Source organism: Dryobates pubescens, chromosome 25, assembly GCF_014839835.1.
Source record: "Dryobates pubescens isolate bDryPub1 chromosome 25, bDryPub1.pri, whole genome shotgun sequence".
Taxonomy (NCBI): Eukaryota; Metazoa; Chordata; class Aves; order Piciformes; family Picidae; genus Dryobates; species Dryobates pubescens.
Genome location: NC_071636.1, coordinates 10,022,511 through 10,050,240, shown reverse-complemented (window position 1 = coordinate 10,050,240; position 27,730 = coordinate 10,022,511). Strand labels below are relative to the sequence as shown.

The 27,730-nt window shown below is 39.4% G+C and overlaps 1 protein-coding gene across 1 annotated transcript; it reads left to right on the top strand.

Annotated features, from left to right (window-relative positions):
- The first annotated feature begins 341 nt into the window (after window positions 1–341).
- On the top strand, window positions 342–27,585 carry SLC15A4 (solute carrier family 15 member 4). Its single transcript, XM_009903102.2, has 8 exons — window positions 342–1,042; window positions 9,175–9,470; window positions 10,298–10,466; window positions 11,192–11,269; window positions 12,944–13,112; window positions 17,576–17,731; window positions 22,769–22,927; window positions 26,179–27,585. Exons 1-8 carry the CDS (start codon window positions 473–475, stop codon window positions 26,325–26,327), a joined length of 1,746 nt encoding a protein of 581 aa, XP_009901404.2. The 5' UTR covers window positions 342–472; the 3' UTR covers window positions 26,328–27,585.
- The last annotated feature ends 145 nt before the right edge of the window (window positions 27,586–27,730 follow it).

Sequence of the window (27,730 nt, the reverse complement as noted above, 5' to 3'; positions counted from 1 at the left end):
GAGAGAAAACCTGCGGAGAGAAAGCTGCCGTTTGCCTTCCCCGGTGAAGCTCCGCACACCCGAAGGGGTATAGAACCCGCGGCTCAGCCTAGGCGCTGAGGTGATACCTCGCGGCCTGCTGGGCCCGGGTGCCCGGGATCCCCGGGCAGGTTGCAGACCCACCCCGCAGCTTCCGGTCCGCCATGGCCCACCCCCACTAGTCCCATCCCTGCAGCTCAGCCGCCTATGTGACGGTGCGGCCGGCGAAGTGACAGCTCCTTCAGCCAATGGTGATGCGCCTTTCCCCGCCGGGCCGGGCCGGGCCGGGCCGGGCCTCTCCGTGTGACTGCGGGGAAGTTTCCTCAGGGTGGGTCGGGAAGCGCAGCGGGGCCGGGAAGGAGGTGCCGGGAAGGAGGTATCTGGAAGGAGGTGCCGGGAAGGAGGTATCTGGAAGGAGGCGCCGGCAAGGTGGTACCGGGAAGGAGGCGCCGTCATGGAGGAGGCCGAGCCGAGCGAGCGCAGCCCCTTGCTGAGCAGCGGGGAGCGCGGACGTGTAGCAGTCAGCGCTTTCCACGGGCGGCGGTTGGCCTGCGCCGCCGTGCTCCTGGCCGAGCTGCTGGAACGAGTGGCCTTCTACGGCATCACCTCCAACTTGGTGCTCTTCCTCAACGGGCCTCCCTATGACTGGGAGGGTACCCAGGCCAGCCAGGCCCTGCTGCTCTTCATGGGCATCACGTACCTGGTGTCACCCTTCGGTGGCTGGTTGGCTGATGCCCTGCTGGGCAAGTTTGGCACCATCCTGCTCAGCATGGCACTGTACTTGTTGGGCATGCTGGCCTTCCCTGTCATTGCTGCGCCACACACGCGCCAGGGCCTTTGTGGGGACATCCCCTTGTTCCCCGTAGAGAACTGCTCCTCTCCAGCATCCAACGCCACCATGGCACCTTGCTCCCAGGTGGGAGCCATCCGCTACTGTGCCATGTCTATCTTCATCGGACTGGTCCTCGTGGGGCTGGGCGTCGGGTCGGTCAAGGCCAACATCACCCCTTTTGGGGCAGACCAGGTCAAGTATTGTTTGGCAGCTGCTGAATTGTTTGTGGGTGCTGATCTGAGGCAGGGGATGGCTGTCAGTAATGCAGAGGGGCTTGCCTTGGTGGGGTGGACAATGCACCTACTGATTCACATCAGATCATCCAGCTTTGTTCCCTCTGTAATGCAGACTGTTAAGTTGGACTCTGCTAGGTATAATTTTGTTGTCTGTATGGTGTCAGATCTCCTATGACACTTGGTTTCCTGGTAGCCCTACCTTATATGTGGTACCTGATTTGAGTAAGACATTACCATCTTGAGGAGTTGGGTTGGCTACTTAATGGCTGCTAAGTGGGTTGTTAATTATCCTCCATTGTGGAGTTTGTTTCAGGTTAATTTGACCTCAGAACTCACCAGGTGAAATATCCCATATACATGTTAGATTTAACAAGGACACCATTGGCCTTCTATGGCAGTGCTCAGAGGCCTTTGTCATCCCATGATAAATGAAGGATAGAGAATAAAGAGTTTTTTATGCTTTAGGTATTCTCTGTATGGCACTGTGCCCTTGAGTGATACTTTTTTTGCAGGCTAATATGCCACATGATAGATGGGAAGGTGCTCTCAACATAGTAAACATTACCTAGGCTATTCTCCTTAAGATCATGTCATGTCAAATGACCTTACTGAGATCCACTTCAGTGATATCATTAATTGGATCATCACTGCAGAACCAAGTGGCTTTATGGAAAATGCTTGAGAGACCACTCATAGTTCAGTATCAACTGGAATGCACTGTTACATGTATATGTTTCCAATCTCATGGTAAGGTAGTATGCTGACTGTGGATGGTGAGTATAATGTCTGCTTTACACACTTGAGAATTTCAGATGCTTAGAGAATGCTTAGACACCAAGCAGCTTTTCTGACCAAACTCTTCTTGATGTAAAAGCAAGGAAAATACCTCCAGTCTGTTTGCACGTCTGTTTACCAGCCCATTGAGTTCTGCTAAGAGCAGGTATCAGAAATGCCATGACGCTCTTCATGAGAAGTAGGATCTACCACAATATCTTTGACAAATATACCTCTGTTCTCCTTTGTGCACTTCACATTTGTCATTCTTTGTCATTTCGTGCTTTATAAAATCTGGAGTTGGGGGTGAAAGGCAGTATATAAATGTAAACCATTATTATAGCCTAGGATTGTGTGTCCCCAGTGTATCAGTTCTGTTTAAGCCAGCATGAGCCCATCAGGCGAAATAGCTTTAATATGACTTTATCTTATAAGGTGTTTTTCAGAACTGACTGCTTATCCCCAGAACACTTTGTGAATGTTAAATATAAAAGATACATAATGGCAGGAACAGAACAAAAGAAGAGCCATTGCCAATGGAAATAGAGCTGTTGTAGCTAGGTTTTTTTCTAAAGGTTTCCCCCCCAGGATTTCATGGAAAGTAGTTTTTGTCTAGGTTTGCAGATAATTCACGGTGATTTATGTAGGGTGAAACAAAAGAAATACTCCTTTCTGGTTCCTAATAATCAGTAGAGCTCTGCCAAGGACTGGATTCCCCCCCCTCCCCCCGCCATGTTTGTTGGTTTTTTTTTCTGACTTATATATTGTTAAATATATTGCAGCTTGCCACTTACCTTGTTGTGCAGTTTTGAGCCCTCTTGGGTGCCTTCCCCCTCCCTAGAAGTGTAGCAAACTGCTGGGTAGGTGGATATGCATTGCTGAGAATAAAGTCTGTTTCCCAGAGTAACATTCTTGGGAGTCCAGAATATAATGCAAATACATTTTGGATGGACATGTGCTGATAAGATTTGTCCTCTTTCCCTTAAATACCAAATAAAGGAAAATACTAGTTGTGTGCTTTAGCTGACATGAAACACCTTTCAGCTATTGTTAATTGCATTCCACTGCAGATCTCTCAAAGATTGCCATGTAAATTTTTAATTGTTAATGGATGATCTGTGATTTGAGTGGAGAACCCAAACCTAATGAGGATTTTCTTATTAAGAACCACCACTTTGTGGAAAATTGGATGCTAAATTCCAATAGTTATTTTCCTCAGAGGTTAAGAAGATGTAGTTTCTTAGTTTCTGTTAAATTGATGCTTTTAGAAGTCCTATTTCAAGTGGCTGAGCAGACTTAGTATAGAGTAACTTTTGCCAGTCAGCTTGGCAAACAAAAGTTACTGTGCCCTAGGTGTAGATCAGCTTTACTTAATTGTGCTTATCAGTAAGAGTTGTTCTTCTAGAATCTGCAGATTGATCCATCATACAGGTCTGAATCTGAACTGATGGTTCTCAGAATAGTATTTATAATCATGTGATATGTATAACCTGACACTTTCCAGTTCCCCTTTTAAAGGCAGTGTTTTGCAGTGGCTTCCTCTTCTATGTAGCAGTTTGTGACTTTATGTAGTTAGGAAACAGTGTGACTGCCCCTCATTATTGTGAAAGCTGGTTTAGCTTCAACATTGAAGCCAACCTTAGTAGTAGACGACTGATCCAGCATCAGCTATAATCATTGTTCTAATTATAGATTAATCTGGTTTGGGTTTATGTTGATTAGAGATGCCAGTTTTGACTCAGAGTATCGCCTTTCTGCATTGCGTCATAACCATTCAATCTCCCAGTCCATAACCTGCCCAAAATCTTCTAGCTTTGCTAAAACCGTTGTTGTTAACAGTGGTATTGCCAGAGCCAGGGACCTGTTGGAAATTACTGGTGTAAAGATGGCTTTAGAGAGATTTTTCAACCTTTATTTATTTGTAGAACTCAGATTTTCCAGCCACTGAGAAGGATGGAGGACCTTGTGTAAAGAGTTGAGGGCCACTAACTGAAAGTTGCTTTGTTATGATTGAACTTCTTAGGAGACTGCAGAGCTCTAAGCCTTCGCAGATAAGTTTGAAAACTGAAGTTGTGGCATTCACACAGACAGTACCAATTTATTTGTTTCTGATGGAAACAGGATAGGACACTAGTGAGAGGAAGCAGACTTTAAATATGAATTTTATTGTAAAAGTTTGGAATTATGGAGCGACTGAGTTGTAGAGTATAACTGTTACTGAGCTGTCTCCAGATGCTCTCAAAGAGTAACTCATGTGTGTAGTGATGGATTAGAAGGTCAAAATTCTGTAAGAGTCAATTTGACTGTGGAAAACAGTTGTCATTGTGCTTTCTTGTGTAGGCTAAGGACAAGGGCAAGCTTCTACGTTTTCATCCTTGCTCTGTTGTGTGGCTGCTTACATAGTTGGCTGGCATAAGTTTGGGGTTTTTTGTTACATTTGTCACTTGTGACTGTCAGTCGATTGCAGGAACAAAGGGAAACTGCTACTGTCAGTAACTTTTAAATCATCTTTTTGCTTTTATGTGAGTCAAATAGGAGGTCTTGCTTTGCATCTTGCTTTGCATCTGTCATGTGAACAGGGAGAGAGGGAATATTATGACATACTGGTACTTTGAAATGTTGGTATTTAGGAAGTATTTGAGATAATCAGCAGATGATGTCAGCCATCAGATGTCACAGTGGAATGGCACTAGCTGCATCAAACATAAATCCTGTAGATAACTATTGTTGTAGAGAGCTAGGAAATTACTTTGTGATAAAGCAAAGCATCTAAACACAAGAACTATGGAGAAGCAACACTGCTTATATAGATTCCTGTCTTTACATAAAAGGAGGGAATCTGCTATAATCTAAAAGTTATATACATATAAATCAACTGTGTAACAGTTTTGATTTCAAGCTGAGTGAACTGCTTTGGTTACTAGTTGGATCATCTCCTAAGAAAGATGTTGGTGTTGGAGAATCCAGGGGAGAGAGAATTCAGAAAGTGCTGATCTTTTGTCTAAGTCACAATGAGGTCAGCATAAGTATCTCCTTTAGGGACAGCTTTGCTGTGGAAGTTGCTCTTGGTTAGATATTTGTAATGAACTTTTCATCACGTGCTGTAATTAAAGATCAAGTTGCTCTTTCCCTCTTTCTTTGTTTTAGTTGTGTTTGCCATTTTGTTCAGACTGTGAGATGTTAACCTTGTATCCTAAATGAGTATAGACTATTGCAGTGCAGAGTTGCACAGCTCATGTGTCCTCTGCTGGAAGTGGCTGTAAATAACCTAATGATTACACAGTTCCTATAACACAGTGTTCCAGACAGTGAGGATTCTTTAGCATGGAAACTGTGGCTGTGATTACATCTCACTGAACCACAATCAGTCTAATATGTTTTGGGTGTGGGTTTTTTTATTGGAAATTTTGATTTTGAGTACTCTTCCCTTATTATTATGAAATCCAATGTGTTTAGGTCCCAGTTATAAAACTCAGAATGTCACTGTGTTTTTCTGTCTGCATTTGGATTAATTATGTGTAAAGGATAGTTGTCAGATATATGAAGAAAAAGACCTTTTGGACTGTAGAAAAATCAAGTGCTAGGTTAGATTCTGCCCTCCCTCCCTCCCCACCAAGTTATGTTGGATGTCTTGAAAGTTAGCAAGATGATTTTAATTCCTCTTTAGAGGCCCACCTGAGGCAATGAGCAACAAAACAGCTGTGGCCAGGACACTTAGAGTTGCTCATTTCCTTCATTTCTGTGTTGGTGGGTATTTTTAGTGTGGGTGGGGATTTTGTTGGTTTAGTTTTGGAGAAAGGTTGGGAGGGGTTTGTTTTTCTGGGTTTTGCTACTTTTTTTTCTCAATTAGAATTTGCCCTAGAGTTTAAAAGATAAAAATCCAGGGCAGTTGTGATGCTCTTTGTATGGTACAATAGGTTATTCTGTATTTTTATTGAAGCAGATTCACTACTGGATTGTTCCCCAGAGTTCTTGGAGATTGATGTGCTATCTCATTTAGTAAGGAAAAAAAAAGGTCTGTAAGGTTTGAAGGATGCAGAACTGTGAACTGAAGACTCAGAACAGGATTTTATGTGCTGGGGGCTGATCTAAATAAGTGACAGCTGTCTAGCCCTGATAAATTCTGTGCAAAAATGTCTGAATCTGAACTCATTAGCAAAGCAAGGTGTTGCCTAGAGCAAAGAAAGCATGTATCAGATGCTTGCTAATATTCATTCAAGTTTTAGTACAGTGGTTTTGTTCAGTGATAGGAAGCCTTGCACTCTGTCCATCGCATTTCACTGATATTCTTTGCATTTTTCTGTTGTAAGGAGTTTGGCTAAAAGATGGTAGATCTAAGAAGGTGACCTTTTTCATACCTTTTAGGCACTACTACTGGTTTTAAGCTGTTCTGTTGCAATGGGGACAAGATCTTTTAAATGTGCCTATTTTGACTTTTGATGCAGGGATGTGGAACTCTTAGCCCACAGGACTCAGACTCAGCACAGGACCCACATCCTACTGGAGCCATTTACATGCCATTTCCTTGCTGGAATGAAACTGTTGGTGCTGGCAACACAAGGAGAGTGCTGCTATGCTTGAGCATAGATGAGCAGAGGGAGTGATAGATTTTTCTTTCTGCCTGGGTGATTGAAAATAATCTAAGCATGAGGGGAAAAGGAGAATTCCTACAGCCTTGTGAAAAATACTTGTCCTTGATACAAATTAAATCATTAAATTCTACATAGTTTACTCCTTCTTGGTACCTTGCTAAAATGTAGCATCTACTTAGGAAGAGAATAAACCAGTCTGTTTGTGCTGTCACACAACTCAAGTAACACCCAGTAGGGAAAACTTTGAGTAGTCCTCTGTAAATGTAATCTAGCTAAGATTTTGGGCAGCCAGTCTGATTCTTGAAAGGAGCTACAAGGATTGCCTTTTAACTCTAACATATTTTTTGATTTTGGTATGACATCTCCATAGTTATTCCACTTCGTCAAGACATTCCATATCATAGTTCAGTGTGATTTTTTTATTAGGTTATTAATGTTTGTTAATAAAAAGCCACGGTGGCATTTCAGATGTAGCTGTGAAGTGACTTCTAGTATGCATGCATACTTTTATGAAGCAGCAGAAAAATCTGTTCTCTTCATTGTGAGTCTGTGATGTGTCTGTCCCTTGAGCATTGCACTCCTTTTTGGTTACACTTTCAAAAAAGATACTGCAGATGGAGAAAGACTTTTCAGGGAAGGGTCGCAGATACGGTCAGTAATTTTTGTGCAAGAAATCATGAAACAGCCTGTAACTTTCTGTCTCTGAAAAGGCACCTAGAAGGAAGATGTGGTTTCTGCAAGTAATAGTCAGAAGGAGAGAGGCAGAAATGGAGCAGGTGTGGGATAAAGCTCAGCTGTCTTCTGTTCTTTCCTGGAACTAGGTAAAACAAGTGAGGCTAGTACAAGGCAGGTTCAAAACAGACAAATGGAGGTGGTTCTTCCCACTGTGTAATTAACTGGGGAACTCTTTGCCACAGGGTATTATGGATTCTAAAAGCTGACCTGGGTTCAGAGGCAGGCTGGATGAGTTCATGGACAGGAGATCTGTGCTATTTATTATGTAGGTAGAAGCCATTCTTGGTTTAGAAAGCTTCTCAGGAAGTAATGGTTGGAGGCTGGTATAATACTTGATAGAAGGATCATTCTGTGCTTGCCCTTTTCTTACCTATATCAGTTTGCTTTCATCTCCCAGCTTTTTTTTTGCATAGACATTGAACAAGGCCATTTGTAAGAGGGAGGATGGGAAGTCATATTCCTTGCAGAAATCATAAGAGAACAGGTACTTCATGATGAAGAAACGGGACCTTCATAAAATGCATTGTTAGGTCTTCACATACATTGTAGCACTGTGTTTATGATGTAATTGTTTGCTACTATCCTGCTGCTGTTTGGGGTTTGGGAGGGATTCCTATCTTGAAACATTATTGCAGATGATGACTTATAATTTGGAAATGAGTGTCAAGTTGGAACTGGAAAGAGATAATTTCTTGGGTTAAGGCTCCAAGATTGTATTTGGCTTGCTAACATGAATGCCTAATGATGCTATTAACTGTGCATAGGAGTAGAGGTGCCTTAATATTCCTTTTGTTAGGCTTGGTTAAATGGTACAGATGGGATTGTGCACCACTGAGAAACGAAGCTGTAAATCCAAACTGACAATGTTAAAAACTTAGTCCAAGACACAGCTTGGTTTTCATACTGCCAACTAAACACAGATTTTTTTGAAGATCTGGCAAATGAGGAAGGGAAACTTGCAATTAAAAATGAAAAACAACTGACTCAGCAAGATTGGTTCATAGCACTGACTTGATAGTCACTGTTAATGGCCTTTCAGTCATAAACTGGTGACAGATATGGTATTACGAATTCTTCTGCAGTCTAGTTGATCTTTTTAATGTATTTCAAATTTTAGCTTGCATAGTTTCTCTTAGGTCACATCTTATGAATGATGCTGGGTTCCTGTGACTTAATTACAAAACATGGGGTAACTTATGGTAGGCAACACAGAATAGTGAGTGATAGTGAAGTCTGTACAGTATAAGTCTATAAACCAGGGTTGTCTCAACTTTCACTGGAGAGACATTGAGAGCATCAAACAGGAAAACAGCACTATGAACACTGGTGATTTAATAGAGGGGCAAATGTTTACTGGAGCCTTGTGACACCTTAGGCAACCTTTTTTTTTTTCCCTTTTCTTTTTTTTTTTAGGTCAGAATGGCAAGTTTTCAATTTATGTTCTGATGAGAGACATTAGGACTGTGTTAAAATGTAAATTTGTGCTTTAATTACCAAGCAGCCATTTGAGGCTCAGAAGATGGGGTATGGTTAACTGTTAAGTGTATATACAGCTGAAAGAAGCAAGTGTTCCAATGTTTCAAATACATAAAATTTTAGGTAGCTTAACTTTTTGGGGTTTTTGTTTAGTTAAAAAAATAGTTATTTTAACTTCTGTGCACTATGGGACATTAATCTGAGTGAGTTTAGCCTAGAGAAAGGACCAAATAAGAGACCCTGCAGCAGAACTAATAACGGCCTCTATGGTGCTATTGTTGAGTATTGTGTGGCTTCTTTTAACCCTATGCTGAACTTCTAGAAGGTCACTGATGTAATGGAGTAGCTCAGTAAGATGTCATTGCATCAAATACCATGCTAACCCCAAACCATATCCTTTCAGTATGACTAAATTAAACCTGAACTCTTTGGTGCATTGACCTACATTAATTCTAATAGAGAATCTTCATTTTCTTCAGAAACTGGATGACTTCTTTTTAATCTTTTCCAGGTCAAAGATCGAGGGCCAGAAGCCACAAGAAGATTTTTTAACTGGTTTTATTGGAGCATTAACTTGGGAGCTATTCTGTCTCTGGGAGGCATTGCATACATTCAACAGAATGTGAGCTTTGTTGTTGGATATAGTATCCCAACGGTTTGCATTGGAATTTCATTCATGGTTTTCTTGTGCGGTCAGAGTTTCTTCATCACAAAACCACCTGATGGTAGTGCCTTCACAGACATGTTTAAAATTCTCACATATTCTTGTTGCTCAAGAAAGAGACAAGTGGAACGTTCAACTAATAGGTTTGTAATGAGCTCTTTGGTATAGTCTGAATTCAGGGAATCAGCCTAAGGGTTGGAGCTAGTTAGTTTGAACTAGCTGGCTGTAAGTCACACTGGAGAAAGCACTAGGATATGCAGTTTTGCTTTAAGGACTGGCACTGGAAGAGTTGGGTTCTGGAAATATTTTCTGGGATGAGAGAGGCACATTTTGAGACCTCTGGATCTCCATGCTGCAAGGTCAAATCTGAACTTGCCAGTTCAGAGTTTCTGAAACTGACACATAAGTATGCTACTTTTAAGCATTAGTTTACTTATTTCTTTGCTTAGATATGTTTGTGGGACACCTTCTGATTTAATAACCACTGTCATCTCCTTTTAATGTTGGAAATGGCTCTTTGTGTGCTGGCTTTTTGCTTTCCAAATGGTTACTTCACTCTTAAAGATGCCTGTGGAATACTGGGTGCTGAATTCAGTCACTGATAATAAGAGATGCCAGGTGCCTCCTCTGCAACGGGCTTTTATGTAGTCAGATTGCAAAACAATTCACTGAATTAGAATAGCCTGTGTTTTGTGATAGTGTTTCTTAAGTTTTGCATATCGCAGTGCCAATTATTTACGCGAGGGGGGTGGGGGAGGAGATGGGAAATAAGGAAACCTTTGTAATGGAAATTTTCAGCTTGTGTTCTCACCTGCTGATGATCCATTCTGGCCTAGTTGTTTTGCTGTAAGTTACACGAGTAACTTCTTTTGGAAATGTATGAGCTTTTTATAATGAAGTGTCACAAGACTGCCAGTTATGTCGGGGTTTTGTTGCTCTTTAACTAAACATTGCAAATTCTTTTCAAAAGTGAAGGCCAAGGAGTACTTCAGCAACCTCGCAAGCAAAGCCTGTTTGAGATGGCCAAGCTGTCTCGAGGGGGCCCATTCAGAGAAGATAAAGTAGAAGATGTGAAAGCTCTTGTCAAGATTATCCCTGTCTTTTTGGCTTTGATACCTTACTGGACAGTGTATTTTCAAGTGAGTAGTTCCAAATGGTTAAACTGATGTCTAAAAAACATCATTTCTAATTTAAGGTCCGTAACGTCCTCTTCTCCCAGTTGAAGCAGCATTAAGTTGCAGTTATGAGTCTGTTACAAATTTAGCTTCTCTGAAAATTACCCCCTCCCCAGAACAGTTACCCAGAGAAAACACAAAGGCTCTTTGGGGAAACTGTAGTAGAAGGTTCACTTGCAGCTAGCATTCAGTAGCTGTGATTCTAAAGAATGAGATTTTTTCCAGAAAGCTGGTGTTGACAGTTTGACTTGTTTAACACCCATGTATTCAATAAGGGTATTTTGACTTAAAATAGTTAAAATAATTAATTAAAACTAACACTTGGGCAAATTAACTTGCCTTAAATATTGTGCTCTGTTTCATCTTGCACTGATCCAGATAGGTCAGGGTAAGTAGTGTAGATTTCATTTTAATTAATTCCTTTCTTGTTCTTCTGTCTTAATTAGAACAGCAAATATATTTGGGGGCAAAAAATAGGCAGAAATTGTTTTTGAAGTCACATGAATGATTCTTGTTGCTTTTGATAAAATTAAATGTAATGGTTAAAAAAAAAATCTTGCAGTGTTCTGACAATAATTATTTTTGTTTTGCTGCATTAGCACTTTACCTATGATAGGATGTTTGTTAATCATTAAAAATTTTGAAGTACATTGTTCTTAATAACCTCAACTCACCTTTCCTAATGTTAGATGCAGACAACATATGTACTGCAAAGTCTCCATCTGAAAATTCCTGAAATATCAAATGACACCAACTCTATTCACACGGTAAGCAAGGCAAAAGAAGTGGAAAGTACTCTTTGTTTTTCAGTTGAAATGCAAAACAGGTAAGGACTGTACATAAATTTCAGGAAGTTAAGGCACTGACTAAGGGGAATCGATGGCAACAGACACTGGGGCATTTAGAAACATGACACATAATACAGAGATCTTGGCAGAGTGTATGGAGTTCAAACCATCCTGTTTTGAATGGATTCAGATAATTTTTGTTGTTTTAATTAAGAGTACCTTTATCCTTCAGTGGAAACAGCGAGGTCTTTGAAGACAGTTTATAAATCTGTATTCCCTAAGTTTTCAAAGTTGTAAGTAGAATAAAAATGCTTCAACAAACTCAGCAGGAATACCCATACCTAACTGAAACATTAGTAGTTGCAAATATGGAACCTGAAATATATTTGTAACTTTATAGTGCTTAATCGATATTCACTTTACCTTGAATCAGTTTAGCATATTGAAGGAAGTTCGTCAATATGTTTCAAAAGCTGGCATCCTGTAACTGCAGAAATGGTGCTGAGAAGCAGAAACAAAAAGGATGTATGTAAATTCTTAACAAGCTTACTAAATGTTCTTTAAAAATCAAGTTTCTTCTGTTTTATTTACAATTAATGTCAATAAGACAGAATGGCTTCAGTCTTTCTTGTACAGATCCCAAAACAGCGCTCAATTTTTCTTTGAACTTGCTTCAAAGCCAAGCTGCTTCTAAATAGCCTATTAAAGGCTTAATGGAACTTGTATATTAAGTATTTTTCACAACTGAAGTAGAAAAGAAGTTTAACTCTTATCAAACTAGAGTACACACTGGAAGCGGAATGGCAGGGACTATCTAATTGCATTAACTCATTTCTCTGCCATTAATACTGACTTGGAATGCTTTTAAAAAGTGTATCTTGGCTGTATTCCTTTAAACTCTCTGCACTGTTTTGTTTACTGGAGTTGAGTTGCACAATCAATCATTCCTCAGACAGATGTTCTATCATTAAAAAAATCCTAATGGTAGAAAAGCTCCCAAAGGACAGTGATTATTGCCATTAAACATATCTCAGAATGTATGCAGAGAAACTCAGATGTTGCAATAATGCTAATGGCCATCTCCTCTTTCAAAAGGCAACTTCCAAAAAACCCTTTTCAAAACATCTTTGCTGAGTTCTACACTTTGTTTTCTTAGAGTACTCTTTTCATCTGCCCAGTAATTTTCTTATTCCTCATTTTCTTTGGAACTGTGTGCAGTTTTGTTTGCTTTTGTGAAAAGAACCTTTTTTGCTCTGAACACTTCATGTTGTTCAGTGCCGGCAGAAAGCTTCTACATTCTGGGCACCCTACCCTGCCAAAAAACCCACAACCACCCCAACACCCACCTCAGCACAGCTGGAGGTGCATTTTGAAAGTGAGAATGTGCAGTACTGTTGGAGTTACTATGGTGAAGGAATCTTTTGTGCTTCTGAGCTAACAGAACTATGAACTGCCAGATTAAATGAGAACCGTCATAGCCGAGCGTTTCCTCAGCTTTCACACACTGATTTTTATTTTCACACTGTCTCAGTGCACTGTCTTTTATTTTGGATCTGACTATTCCATCAAAAATATTTTTTTTCCTTTGTGAAATAATAGTGAAAAATAACCCTTAAGTATGAAACTGCTAACTTAAGTCATCTGTCCTTTCAGTTTCCAGCAGCCTGGTTGACTATGTTTGATGCAGTGCTTATTTTGATCCTAATACCCTTAAAAGATAAACTGGTGGACCCCATTTTAAAGAGGAATGGCTTGCTCCCTTCCTCACTGAAGAGAATTGCAGTTGGAATGTTCTTTGTAATGTGTTCTGCATTTGCTGCAGGTAAGAAAACAACTTTGAGAGCTGCTTACAAATTCAGATAATTGCAACAGCAATTTATGATCAAGATTAGTCAGACTTCTTTTTCATGGGATAGCTAGAATGGAACTGCATGGATGCATTTCCTACATTGAAAGAGATTTTCTCCAAAAACTACAGCTGTTCTGAATCTTTGTGATAAAAGTGGACCATTTTTCCTGCCTGAAATGGATTTTGAATATACCTTTTCAAGCCAACTTTTATTAACAAGTTTTCTCATATATTATTATGCTCTACTGTGCTTGGTAGAGAACTATTTCTTCTCTAATTGTTTTCTCAACAAATGCTTTAGTTTCACATGCAGTGATTGGGTGGCCTGAACAAATGTCCAGCATTTGGATATAAGGCTATTAGTCCTCCTCAAATAATCTTTATGCTATTATGGAAGTCCATGTTGTCTGATTTATTAGCAATTTATCTCAAAGTTAAAAATGTATTTTTCCTAAAACCCAAATGAGTTCAGAAATAACTATGTTCCTTCATTGTGCTTGACATCCAAGTGTATTTTAAAAAGTGAAATTTTACCTAAAATGCTGAAATAAAAAAGTTAGGTTATGGCTGAACAATAGTTTCCTCCCACTTTGGTGGTTTTTTTTTTTCTCCCCTACCTTAATGTTCCCTAATGTTTGGGAATTACTGTAGTGTAAAATAGCTTATCTATAGCGTGAAAGGAGAAAGATGGCAACTCTGTTCAAACCATAAATCAGCTGCTTTTGAGATGATTTAACGTTGTTAGGCACTGCTGATGTGGAACTGAACATCTCTGAGCAATGCTTCATAGAAACTATAGACTTCACCTAATATTGCTGTAATGAACATATTGATAAAGCATTATAGCATTAAGTAAATTAATTTCAGCACTTGTAATCTCCTATATTTTAGAGAGTGGGACACTTTATGTGGCTATTAAGATTTCTGCAATGAGAGAGATAATTACGTTATTAGGCCAAGGTCACTTTGTGTATGGGCAAGTTCTTAAAGCAAAGTCATTTAAACTTAAAATAGGAATGTTTCTCTTATTCCATGTTACTTAGGACACTGCAACCAGCAAAAGATGATGATGCAAAACAGTTAAATGTCAGCTCTTTAAATAGAACCATCTGGCTCACATATAAGTGAGTTCAAAACCAGCAATATCTGTCTTTATTAGTACTGGGGGAAAATGTGTTGCATTCTCACAGCTGACTTGGGGGAATGGATTCATGTAGCAGAATTCTTAAAAATTTCAAATGCCTTCTTGCTTTCTATTCACCTACAAATGCAATACATGATTTTTGTTGGATTGATCCTCCCCTAACTCTTCCACAGTAAAGACTGAGAAGGTGAATTCTATGTGTGCTTATCTGCAGTCTGGTTGGAAAGCGTAACCTTTAGGAGGAATCTTGCATCCTTTCATCTTAACATGAACTTAAGAGCTTCAGTTGTGACAAATTTGGGACATAGGAAACCCTGATTACTTCTAGCAGGGTATAAAGCTTTTGTTGATTTACATGCTTCATAACTTTTTTATTTTCTCAACAAATATTTATAGAAGCCATGTTTTAATACTGTTAAAATACAACATGACTTCCAACCATTTCTGCCTGAGAGGGAGAGAGAGATTAAAATCTTGGACGTGTTATGTTAATAACTTGCAATCTTGGAAGGATGTTCATGATTTGTTTGTGCCATATTTCCATTTTAACTTATCTAACTGGCATTAGTTGTGGACACTACTTAGGCTGCCTGTTAGGTTATTTAGATTATTTTCAATATCTTACAAACTGTGTGAGAATACAACTGATTAGATTTAATGAACATCTGCCATGCTTCATGCATTTTATCATAAATTCTGAGCAGCAGTACTTAAGGTTATTTAAGTGGAAAATCTACTTCATTTATGAAGTTTAAACAATTATGGCAAGAACTTAAGATTCTTTTAACTACAAAAGTTGTAGGATGAAACTTGAAGTTTGTCTATCAAAGTCTAAAGAAGAATCAATAAATTCAACAGGGGGGTTGAACTAGATAATCTCATGAGGTCCCTTCCACCCCCTACCATTCAGTGATTCTACATTTGTCTCTGAAGAAAAATTTATGGCAAAGTTTGGTATATTGTAGTTATGCTCCTGTGTAGCTAAATGCCTCCTAAATCTGCTTACATTGTCAAGAGGATCAAGCACTGTAAGGATCACTAGATGTTTTGAGGTGCAGTAATTTTGTGTTGAATGTATATGGATGGAATTGAATTCTTAACTCTTTCTGCTGCTTTGTTTATATTTAAACTAAGTTCCACCTAAAATGTTTGTCAGCTCCATTAAAAGTAAATCATCAAGAAATCCAGGTTTCAGAAGGGGGGGGGATTGAAGGGCTAAACAAAAGAGACTTTAAGATGGGTAGGTGATAAAGGTGTTAAGTAAGTAGAAAAAATATGGTTGCCTGGCATTAAGAGGTACTAAGTTCACAACAGTATTTACCTCAAAAGTAGATGTTGCTAAGGAAAACACTTTTAAAGAAATGTCTGAGGGCCTCAAGGTAGTATTTAAACTAAGTTGAGGAATTCTAACCTGCTTTCCCTCTACAACTCTCATGTCTCAGAAGATTAGTCTGTAGAGCTGTTGCAAGGTTTTGGACTTGAATAGATTCTGAACTGCAATGAATGAATGAACATGGATTATACAAATGCGGCTTCCCATCCTTTTCTAAGTACTTTGTAAGTCTCTTGTTAATGTGTGCTTCCTCAGTTCCATTTTCAGAACTGCTCTCCAACACCCCACAATGAAGAAATACAATGTTATCCTGTGATATCTAGACTTTATTGTTTCATTATGGCCTCTCCTAAAGACTGTCTATAGGAACTACAAAGAGCTTTCCTCATGCTTTCTTCCCAGCTTGGCTCTCTTGCCATGACTAGGACTAATAAGAAACTGCATATTGTGGTTTGAGGTGGTTTTGGCAAACATCAACTATTCCCTGGGAACACTCACTTAAGAGAGAGGTGGCAATGTGGTTGGCCCCCACGAGGTTTGTATGTCACAGATGTGGGGAGAAACAGGAGAATAGATATTCTGTTGTGCATTAGCAGTTGCTTGTGCTTGTTTATGTGAAAAGTGCTGTCAATAACTTCAGCAGACATCATATTAAATGCCATGTCATCATTTGGCTTCCTCTAGGAAAGGAAAAGGTAGAGGTCAGGAAGCAGATAAAATCATTTGTACATGGTTTGATATCTGTGAATCATCCTGTCTACCATCTAAGCCAGGTACAATTTCTTTTTGTAACAGCAGTGATATTTTGTGCCTCAAGATTAGGTCAGATTTTGGCTCAATAAGTAGAAATGAGACCAAAACTGACAGGCACTAAATGGGAGGCCATGTGTGTGTAACTATTAAGGGAAGTAGTGTCATTGACTCAGTCTTCTTCCTCTGAATTGGTAATGATTGAATCCACCTTATTTCCAAGGATATTGAGAGATCTTTTATAGAGGTCCTATCTGGGTGAAGCAGGGAGTTTTATTAACTATTCTGTTCATAGTATCATAAAATGGTCTGGGTTGGAAGGGACCTCCAAAAGTCATCTAGTCCAACCCCCTGTGCAGTAAGCAGGGGCATCCTCAGCATGATCAGGTTGCCCAGAGCACTGTCAAGCCTGGCCTTGAATATCTCCAGGAATGGGGCCTCAACTATCTCCCTGAGCAACCTCTTGCAGTATTCCACTACCCTCACAGTAAAGAGCTTTTATGCAACAGTGAAACAAATCCTTTTAATCTAGAACCTCAAGAAAAACTTTATAGCATTATCTGGTACTCTTTTTCTGCTCTAAACTGTTGTGTTGAGCAAGCAAAAAATGGTTATATTTTACACTACCATGTCTGGTTTTCATTCTACATGAAGTACTTTCTATGCAGTGTTTTGCCTGTAAATAAAGTTCTAATGAGCTTTTGGATCTTTTGTGATGCTAAGTTTTGTATAAATGCCATGAACATGTTCACAGAGGGTTTTCATAGTTCTACAGGACTAGTGTAGCCATTTCAACAAGCAAAGGAGGTTTAGTTTATTAATATTGTGGTGGCAGATGCAGTAGTTACACTGTGAAGTAGTTTATGAAAATGAGATTGTCTTTAAAAAAGCCTCAATGTAGCATGAGAAAGCTCAGCTAATTCATCTGGAAAAGAGTTAAGTATTTCTATAATTATTGCTACTGAATAAGAGTATAATCACTGATTCCATGGCAGAACAACTACATGTCTTCGAATAACAATAGCAAAATTTGTCTGAAATGCTTCCTGTTAGGAAATTAGGAAATGCATATTCCAATTTTATCATTTGTAGCTGCAATGCAACACTGAAGCCTGATATAGTCTTAATATAAAAACCCCCAATATTTGCATCTTAGGTCTTATCTTTTTCTTTTCCCCCCCCTTCCCTTCCCCCCCACCTTCCTTATAGGAATTCTGGAAAGCAACAGACTGAAAATTGTCAAGATTAAAACAATTAATCAGACAATTGGAAATGTCACATACCATGCTGCAGATCTGCCAATATGGTGGCAGATTCCTCAGTATGTGCTGATTGGATTCAGTGAAATATTTGCAAGTATAGCAGGTAAGTATCTTTGTGTGTTTCAAGCCTGCTTTCATAAATGATGGATTCTTAGGAAAGAAATATCCTCTTCCCAAATCATTATAAATGAGCTCTAGTGTTCCCAAACGCAATATTATTCACTGTAACTTTATATAAGTGGCAAAGTACAGAGTTGTCTTTCACAATTGGAAAGTAGCTGTGTGAGGATATGTTTTCAAGACTGAACTTCAAACAGAGCAATACATAAAATATTTGCATGTCATCTGATTAGCATTGGGTATTTGCAAGCCTCAAAGGAAATACAGTATAGCCTTTCAATATTGTATTTTAAGGGATAATTTTAATTAAGTATTTGTTGCTCTGAATCTTCCTCTGTGTGACCAATAAAATTTGTGCTCTGCCATTTTTTTGGCCTAAAAATTGAGCTCATACTTTAGAAAGTAATCAGTAAGTAGAAACACCTTTCTGAATGGGGGAAAAAAAAAGAGGAAGAAATAAACCATCTTTAGCTTTACCACCAGTTTAAGTTTATGCTACTTGAGGTTTTACATCTTTGAAATAAGAGAAGTTGTGTGACACTCAACCTAAACTTTTTTTTGGTGAATGTTAATAATGAAGTAGATGTTCTTACACCGTTTTACCTGCTTTGTTTATGGATCAGGTTTTCTGTAGTTATTTCAGTACTTTCAGCAAACTGAAACACTCTTCAAATCTTTCCTTTCTTGAACAAGTGCAAGGGAACCAAAATTTCTTAATACTGTTCTGTGTGATGGGGCTGACAGCTGTGTGATCAGATTGGGTTTTTAAGCTGAAAGTGAAGTGGGAGGAGAGGGTGAACAGGACTATAAAATCTTATTTTCTGGTCTGTTTCCTGTACTTGCAGGGCTCATTAGCAGGAGGGAAGCACAGGCAACTTATCTGTTGTCACTGCGGTGCGCCTAACACTGGTTTGCTGTGATTAAACAAGTGAAATGCTAGGGTGATTCCCTTAGCACAGTGTTTACATATGTAATGCTTGGGAGCAATGCTTAGTTACCAGGAACAGAAACCTTTCATATTCACAAAAGGAGCTGTTTTGATACTACTTATACAGAATTGCAGAGCTACCTGATGCAATGTATTGGAACTCCTCCAGTGACTCGATGTAAAATCATTTTGTATTTGCTTACCTGTAGTTACTTATTAACGTGTTGAAGTACTCTTTCAGAATATCAAACGTTGGGGATCGTCCATTCAAACTGACATTACATACAGCTCTTTTTCTTCGATCCCCTATGGCAGAATTTCCTCATTTCATTTCCCCTGTAGGAGGTTACTTTCACTCCACATGCTGGGCAAGCACAGTGGGTTAAAATGAAGTTCTCTAAGATCTTGCTGGTGGTAGCCCCAGCTGTCACACGGGCTGTTTGCTTCCCTCTTTGTGGAACAAAGAGCTTCTGCTCCATCGGGTTTCTAGTTACATATGTTCTATTGTCATCACAGTTGTTAGGAAATAAAACAAGGTGGTTGGATTGCTTGGCAAGTAGAAGAAAATGTGACATCTGTTTGTCAGGTTTTTCTATCTGCTCATTTACTCTAAACTTTTCTTCCAGCTCTCTGGTTTGTGATTTCATATGACTGGAATAATTGGACATCCATCACGTATTAAACTTTACCTTAACTAGTTACTGCGTTGGAGGAATTGTAGCACAAACTCTTGTGGCAGTAATCAGCAGGGTTTGGATTGCACCAGCTGAAACCGTAGCTCTTCGTTTTTGTACTGTAGCAGTCAGGATTGTAGATGAACCTCTAAGTGTCAAATGATTAAAGGTCCAGGATCATTGATAATCTGATAAGGATCCTATTCCTGGTTCCTCATGTGGTTTGCACTGCCCCCAGTGATTTATAGGCAAGTACTTGGATTAATTTGCTTCACTGAATAGCTGGTAAGATATGGGGAGGAGTTCGTTATCTTTAAAGCACACTGAGACCCAAGATGCTAAACACGTTAGATTCCTAGATGGAAAGTACACTTTAGCAGTGCAATCAATCTGTACCTTTTGCTAGAGGACATATCTGCATAGCCATTGCTGTACATTTCATTACATGTGAATAGTAGCTGTCACAAATCCTAACATGTGAAAATATGAAGATGGAAGTCTTCCTTAATTGAGTTCCTTATTAAAACTGAGGCTGTGTTTAGCATTTTTCTCAAAAGAGTAAAATGAATTCTGTGCAACTTCAGGGATTGTGCCAATTCAATCTGAACTCAGATAAATAGGTAACTTATCAGAAATGCAAGTGTTCATACAAATAGAAATAAATCTCTTTCCTCTTGCACATTTTTGTTTCCCTGTCAGGCATTTTTTCTAGTTTATGGCTGTTCACAAAGGAAAAATAACAAACCTATCTGCAGGTTGTGGAAAGGTCAGGGACTTGATGCATTCTCTATTGAACTCCAAACAGAGATGGGTTTTTTGGACTGCTTTAGTGGACTTCTACATAAGAAGTAGAGACTTTAAGATTACTGTTTTGTACTTTCTGGGTCTGCCCCAACAGCTTTATAACTGCAAAATCGGTTGGTCAATGTTAGAGAAACATTCTTTCTTTGAACCAGAAATTTTATGCAGATCTTAATTGTTTTGTGTATTGCACTTTCATTTGATTTGTTTTACAAAGCTTTCTTTTTCCTGCCTTTTGATTGTGATTTTTAACCGAATTCCAAACATCTTTAAGAAAGCCTCTTGAGATTTAACAGAGCAGACATCACCAATTTGATACTAAAAGTTGATAAAGGCATCTATTGTGCTGTGAAGCTTTAAAATAAGCAAAGTGTTAATGGTTACAAAACTACAGTGATTTGGAAACGTTCCTTATGAACAAAAGGGGACTCAGTATCATAAGAGCAGAAACAGTGTTTGAGTTTTTGTTTACTGTAAAGCTAAGCATATTCTTATTAAGCTACATTAGTTACACTTGAGGTACCTTTGGAAAGATGACACACTGTATTAATCGTTTGTATTATTCTTGCAATCCTCTTAAAGCCCCCTTATTGGACTGGGAATCATAATCTCACATGACACCACCACATCTTGGGTTTCATTTCAAAACTGCTTGTTTGAGGTAGCATGAAATCGTTATCAGTGGCTGCCAGCAGGCAAAAAAATATCTCTGAAGACAAAGAAAAGATTTCATATTCTTTAGGCCAGATTCAATATTGGGCTTGCTGGAAACATTTAAGTTTAGAAATGTGCCTTATTTTGTTGGGAAAAGTGCGTGGTGTTACACCTCTTCTGGGTTTTGGTTTGAGTCTTAAAATCTTTTACCAGCAGTAACACTCACATCCACTCTTACCTGCAAAATGAAGAGAAGAAATGGGCCAGATCCTTTCATGTGATATACTTGAGCTTAATTTGTGCAGCACATAAAGAAGCCTGGTGGCCAAATGTGACTGATACACTGGAGACTTGTGACTGGAGAATGAAAACAAGGGGTTAAAAAACTAGCTATTGTGTCCTGAGAGTAGTCTGCTCTTTTTCTCTTGAAGTGAGATGGGCCAGAAACATAGTCCTTGAAAAACCTGAATTGTTGTGTTAGTGACAAAGCCCTAGTAAAAACATTTTTTAATTCTCAAAATAAAGATAAGTTTGCCACCCCCTTCCCTCTTTGCAGATGTCTCTCCATCTCTCTAGGGATCCTCTCACTGTAGTTTGAATTTACAGGAAGCCAGGCAGCTGAATTGCATGAAGAATGTTTCAGTTTCCCTTCTAGGCTCACAGACAGGTTGCTGTTGGCCCATTCTAATGTGTTTTGCGAAGGAAGGGAGAAGCAGTGTGTTGATTTCCAGAGAGTTCTCAGGTGGCAGTACCAAATGCTGTTAGATCAGTGAGAACACAGATTTCTGTTTCTTTTACAAGAACAAAGTTCCTGCCTCACAGCAGGCAAATTGACCTATCTGGCTTGAAGCCTTTTCCTGAAAAGAAATGCCAGTGCCTTTCTATTAAATTCTGTCTGGAGTAGCAAAAGTGAAATCCCAGTAACGGTGTAAATAAAGCATACCATTATTATGCAAACCAGAAGGATTTGTGCTATTTTCATGTCCATAATGCTGCTTTTGCCGAGAAATATGCTAGACGAGGGAGCATGAATTTCCAGGATGAAGTAGACTGTTTTGAAACAAGCATTTCACCTGTCAGAGAAAAAGCTCTGCAAAGAATGTATTTGCCTGTCTCTTGGGAATAATCCCATTTGATTTTTGACAAGAGTATTACTCTGAAAGAGAGAGCTGATCATGGGTGTTCATCTTGGGAAGGCAGAGCCTAACCCTGCATGTTCTGTTGGTAGCACAGGCTTTCAAACGGATGTCACTGATATGTTTTCCTTGGTTTTGTCAGTTGGAATTTGAGTAAGGATAGTTCAAAGTTCAAATCCCACTTCTACAAGTCTTACAAAGAACAGACTAGTAAGCAGTGAGCTCAGGGAACTCTAGATCAAAATTAAATTAAAGCTAATTACTTCCTTTCCAGCTACAATTGGTTTATCTGCATATTCAGAGATACAGACACCCGAGTCTGTGAGAAATAAAAGTTCATGGTCAGTGCTAGAGAGATCTTCGGTGCCTCAGTACTTTGTTTTCAGCATGGCATGCTTTATAAATGCTGCACAACAGATATGCAGTGCAGAAACAAGAGAAACTAGGATCAGGGAACTTGCCAGGTTAAGGTTACTTGAATAAATTTCCTAGAGGACTAATTTAGACAGAAAGATGAATATACTGTCTCAGAAGATCTCTTGATTTTACACATGTAATGTTAATGAGAACAAAGTGGTTGTCTCAAATGTTGTCCATCTGGTAGGTTAATATATATTGATGACCTTCAACAGGGTTCATAAAGCAATTAGAGGGAACTGCAAACTGATAGGGATTCACTGCCTCAGTTGCCTGTCTCTTGAAATCCAAAGGCTAGTTGTGCCAGAAGTAGTATACAGCTGTACCTTCTCTTACACTAAACTAGAACAAACTACTATTGTTTCTTAGGTCATCTAATAGCATTTTTCCCCCTCAATCTTTTAATACAGGTCTAGAATTTGCATATTCAGCTGCTCCCAAATCTATGCAGAGTGCTATCATGGGGCTGTTCTTTTTCTTTTCGGGAATTGGATCATTTGTTGGCTCTGGATTGTTGGCACTGGTTTCTATTAAAGAAATTGGCTGGATGAGTAATCACACAGATTTTGGTAAGTTATTTTCAGTGTATTCACCAACTATCAAGTAGGAAACTTCCTTCAGAAGCAGTTAAGCATCCAGCACGTACAACTATGGAGCCTTAGTATAGTTATTATTTTAAAGCTATACATTTGACTACTGTTTTGTACAAATGAAGTTTCATTTTGCATGTAACATGAAGTGACAGCATGGGAAACATACATGTAGCATTTTGCCTCTGTAAGATCTGTCAGTTACAGCAGTAAAAGCATTTTGTCACTAGACTTTAGGAATGTTTGTATTCTAGTGAAAAGTATTTAAATTATGTAGGGAGCAAGAATATATTAGGTATAAAGTACTGAAATTACTCTGTGGTTATGGAGAGTAAAATGCACCCATCCCTCACTTAGATTCAGCATCCTAGTTTCAAGAGACTTCATGGAAATAGCCATGAGTTAATTGTGCATTTCTATCTGTTTGATAGTTATACTCTTTAAAAAAAGTCCAACATATCTTCTGCTTTGTGTTGCCTGCAGAAGTTAAAAATAATTATTGGCACCAGCAGGTGGCACCTTGGGAGTTTAAGAAAGTCATACCATCATCAATGAGCTAATTAGCTCCAACAGAAGGAGCAAGAAGAGTTCTTAAAACATCTGCTAGACCTGCTATGTATACATGGCTTAAAAGGGCAGCCTCAACTGACTTTGAATTTGGTATGAGAGAGTTTGCCATTTAAACTTGATTTGTGTGCTGCCAAAAAGTAATGTTGTCTGGGAGAGTACATTAGGCCACAAGTTGTCACAGGTTTGTAACTTGCTCTTTAAAAATCTGCAAAAGGTGACAAGTAGCCCTTAACTTTATGGAAGTGTCCTCAATAAATTAAAATCTAATCACACTGATGCTTTTTTTCCCTCAGTCCCTTTCAAAATCAGAAGAGCATCTTTTTCTGCAGTTGTGTAGAGAGATGATTCAGTTGATAAGGGCTCAAAGGGAGGAAGATAATTTCAAACGAATGTGGTATTTGATGGTGCCTTTTTATCCTTGCCTTTGTTTTCTAAAGCAGCCTAAGAGAAGAAAGTGCCAAGTATTCTCTCTATAAAATATTTAGGTTGTGCTAAATTTATCCAGAGTTGCCTAAAACTGGATGATGTTACCTTTCATGACTCACTGGTCATCTGTTTTGAATAAGCTGCTCAGCTGGGTGGATTGGTTAAATCAGGTGGACCTGGTTAATTCTGTATCATTTGAGGTAACTGACTGCCTCAGTCTGCTGAGGAAGTTCACTTTCTGCTGGCACCTCAGTGGTTCTGACTTCTCTGACAAAACCTGAGATTTCATGGGTTTAATGTCCCATCTTATAGAGGGTAATTACTACTCTTTAAACAGGCCTGCTCTTGAAATGGAGATTCACATGTATATTGTCTTTTAAATGTCAAAGGAAGGCTCTGTGTAATTTTACTGCATTTTATTATAAGTTAATTGAATTGAATCTTAAGTTTCAGTAATGAGAGTCATTTCATCTGAACATTTACAGCCGTGCTGCATGATCAGCTTGTTAGGATCGATAGATACTTCACTGTTTTTACTCTCCCTAACCCTTTTTGGTAATCATAATGGTCCAATTTGCTGTGGCTCACATGGCATGTTGGAAATGAGCCACAATACATTGTTCTCAGGAGTACAGCACTAGCGAGTACACATTTCTTAACAGAGGAAAAATGTTTAGCAAGGAACTTTCTTAATCTAACATTGTTCAATGGGATTCAAATGGCTAATTTATAACAATTTTGAGGGAGTGAGCAAACTGAACCAAAAAGTAACCACATATAGAATAGAACAAACCAAGTTGGAAGAGACCTTCGAGATCATTGCGTCCAACCTATTATCCCACACCACCTAATTGACTAAACCATGGCACCAAGCACCCCATCAAGTCTCCTCCTAAACACCTCCAATGATGGTGACTTCACCACCTCCCTGGGCAGCCCATTCCAATGGGCAGACACTCCGTGTAGAATTTCTACCTAACCTCCAGCCTAAACCTCCTCTGGCACAACTTGAGACTGTGTCCTCTTGTTCTGGTGCTGGTTGCCTGGGAGAAGAGACCAACCTCTGCCTGTCTACAACCTCCCTTCAGGAAGCTGTAGAGAGCAGTAAGGTCTCCCCTGAGCCTCCTCTTCTCCAGGCTAAGCAACCCTAGCTCCCTCAGCCTCACCTCACAGGGCTTGTGTTCCAATCCCCTCACCAACTTTGTTGCCCTTCTCTGGACACATTCCAGTAAGTCAACATCCTTCCTAAACTGAGGGGCCCAGAACTGGACACAGGACTCAAGGTACGGCCTAACCAGTGCAGTGTACAGGGGCAGAATGACCTCCCTGCTCCTGCTGGCCACACTGTTCCTGCTACAGGCCAGGATGCCATTGGCCCTATTGGCCACCTGGGCACAATGCAGGCTCATGTTCAGCCTACCATCAACCAGTACCCCCAGGTCCCTCTCTGCCTGGCCGCTCTCCAGCCACTCTGATCCCAGCCTGTAGCACTGCATGGGGTTGCTGTGGCCAATGTGCAGAACCCAGTACTCGGATGTGTTCAATCTCATGGGAGCTGTTTACAGTCCAGGGCTTGATTTGCAGAAATCTTTAAGTCCATTGAGTGGCCACAGCACAGGGATATTTTGGGTTTTTTTTGCTTTGAAAAAGAATTGTCTCCTTAAAAATTGGTCAAGTGATCCCTGTTATTTACTGTCTGAAGAAAGTAAAGCATAGCTGAAAATGCACATTGAGGTTTTTTGGCTTGGTTGTCTGAAATCATTGCAATTTTGCAGCATAAGAAACTAGACTTTAAAAAGAAAGGATGCAAGGGGGAGAAAGGAAGATTGTTAGCCTATTAATATTTCAATTGTTTTGACTGACATGAAGCACACCCACCCCACTGCTGTATGCACAGAGGTGTAACAGTGATAGGAGGAGCCTCCAGCAATTCTTCGCAAGAAAGAAATTATGTAGTAAGAGCATCTCAGCTTCTTCAGGGACAGTGCTTGATTTAAGGCACTGAGGCACAAAAGAAAGTGATCTTTGTACTCTGCACATCTCAGAGGTTCCATTTTTTGCCCTGGCTAGTTAAAAATGAAACTGTGCTGTCAGATGGAAATGTGATTTGGTTTGGTTTTGCCCATGTTTTGCAGCATAGTCTTCGCCATTTAAGCTCGGAGAGACTGACTTTTAATTTTACAAGTTTTTATTAATGTGTTGTTTGGTTTTTTTTTCTTCTCCATTCTTTCTAGGCAATATTAATGGCTGCCAATTAAACTATTATTTTTTTTTGCTGGCTGCTATCCAAGGAGCAACCCTCTTGCTTTTCCTCATTGTTTCTGTGAAATACGATCATCCAAAATCAAGGATTAACGAAGCAGCTGCCAATGGGAGGATCTGATCTTTGATACAGAGCAGACTTTATTACAGCAGTACACAAGGAAGCGGCAGTGCACCCCAAGTCTGCAAGATCTTAAGTTTTCTCCAGTGGGACACTGACTAGACTTGCATGTTACAAGAGCCCTGCCCCTGCCCGCTCTCATGTAACGTAGGTAAGTGCCTTATGTCGGTGGGGCTGAGTTCTTGCACTGCGTCCCTGGCAGAGGACAAACACAAATCTTGGAAGTGTATTAACTCTAGGCATTCAAGTTGCTCTTTGTTCATTGCGAGATGTTTACTTAACTGGTGAAAGCTGGGACACTTACACTTGGAAATCAAGTATAATGAGTCACATGTGACATGGAGTGTTCTGACTGAAAAACTCTGCTTAGTGAAGAAGAGTGGATCTAGCGAAACACTCAGCCAGTCTCAAGCCTACACTGAGGACACAGGAAAGGAAGTGTTTCACAGAAACCTCAAGTAGTGGGTACAAGAACAAATTTCCAATCCCTAGAGAAGTACTCCTGGGGGACAAACAGGGACAATTTAAATTGCAGATTAGCTCAGATTAAAAAGAAATGTAGTTTTGTAATTGACCTTTCACTGGCAGTGTTTCAAGGATTTAAGTCCAAGCTTGCGGTCAAGAGTATCCAGCACTGAAGACTGAATTATATGCCACAGTAGCTTGTCATACAGCTGCTGTATATTTTGGTGCACAATGACACTTGTTGGGACTGAAATCGCTTTACTTCAGGAAAGTCTTTCATTTTGAATCTACATTAGATGGATTAGGACAACATGGAAACATTCATCTTTTGACAAGGCACTGTGCAGTCTAACGCTGCCACTTCCCTAAGGAATATTCTAAATATTGGCAGAAAGGAAAGTGAAATTGAAATCTCAAAAGATCACTCAGTTTAGAAGCCTTTCAACCAGTCCCTTCAGTCTTGTGTCTTACTTCTAGCTTACATGCTACAGGGTTTGTATCTTTCAGCAACACATTCCTATAGCAGAGCAAATGGTTTTGTGTTCAGCCTCTTGAATTTTAATGATTCTAACAACTGTGCTTAAGATTGTGTGCAACCTGACATGAAAGATGCAAGGAATTATGGAGAAAGGAAATAAAAACTCCTCTTTTTATTAATGTGGTGAATTTTTATAGTTTCCTTTGCATTTATGTTGTTGAAATGTCCTTTTGTACATGGACATCTTTTTAATGGGTTTACAAAATAAAACGGACTTCCATGCTGTGACTTTTGACCCTTTGTTTCTAAGGTAAATAAAATTATACTACAAGTAGCTTGTTCTTTAGTCTTTATTTCCTAAATATACAGTGAAGTGATACTAGATTTCTAAGTACACACTGGCATCCAATAACTTTGTTGTCAGCAGTGTGCAAGCTGCCCTGTCTCTGCCAAGATAAAT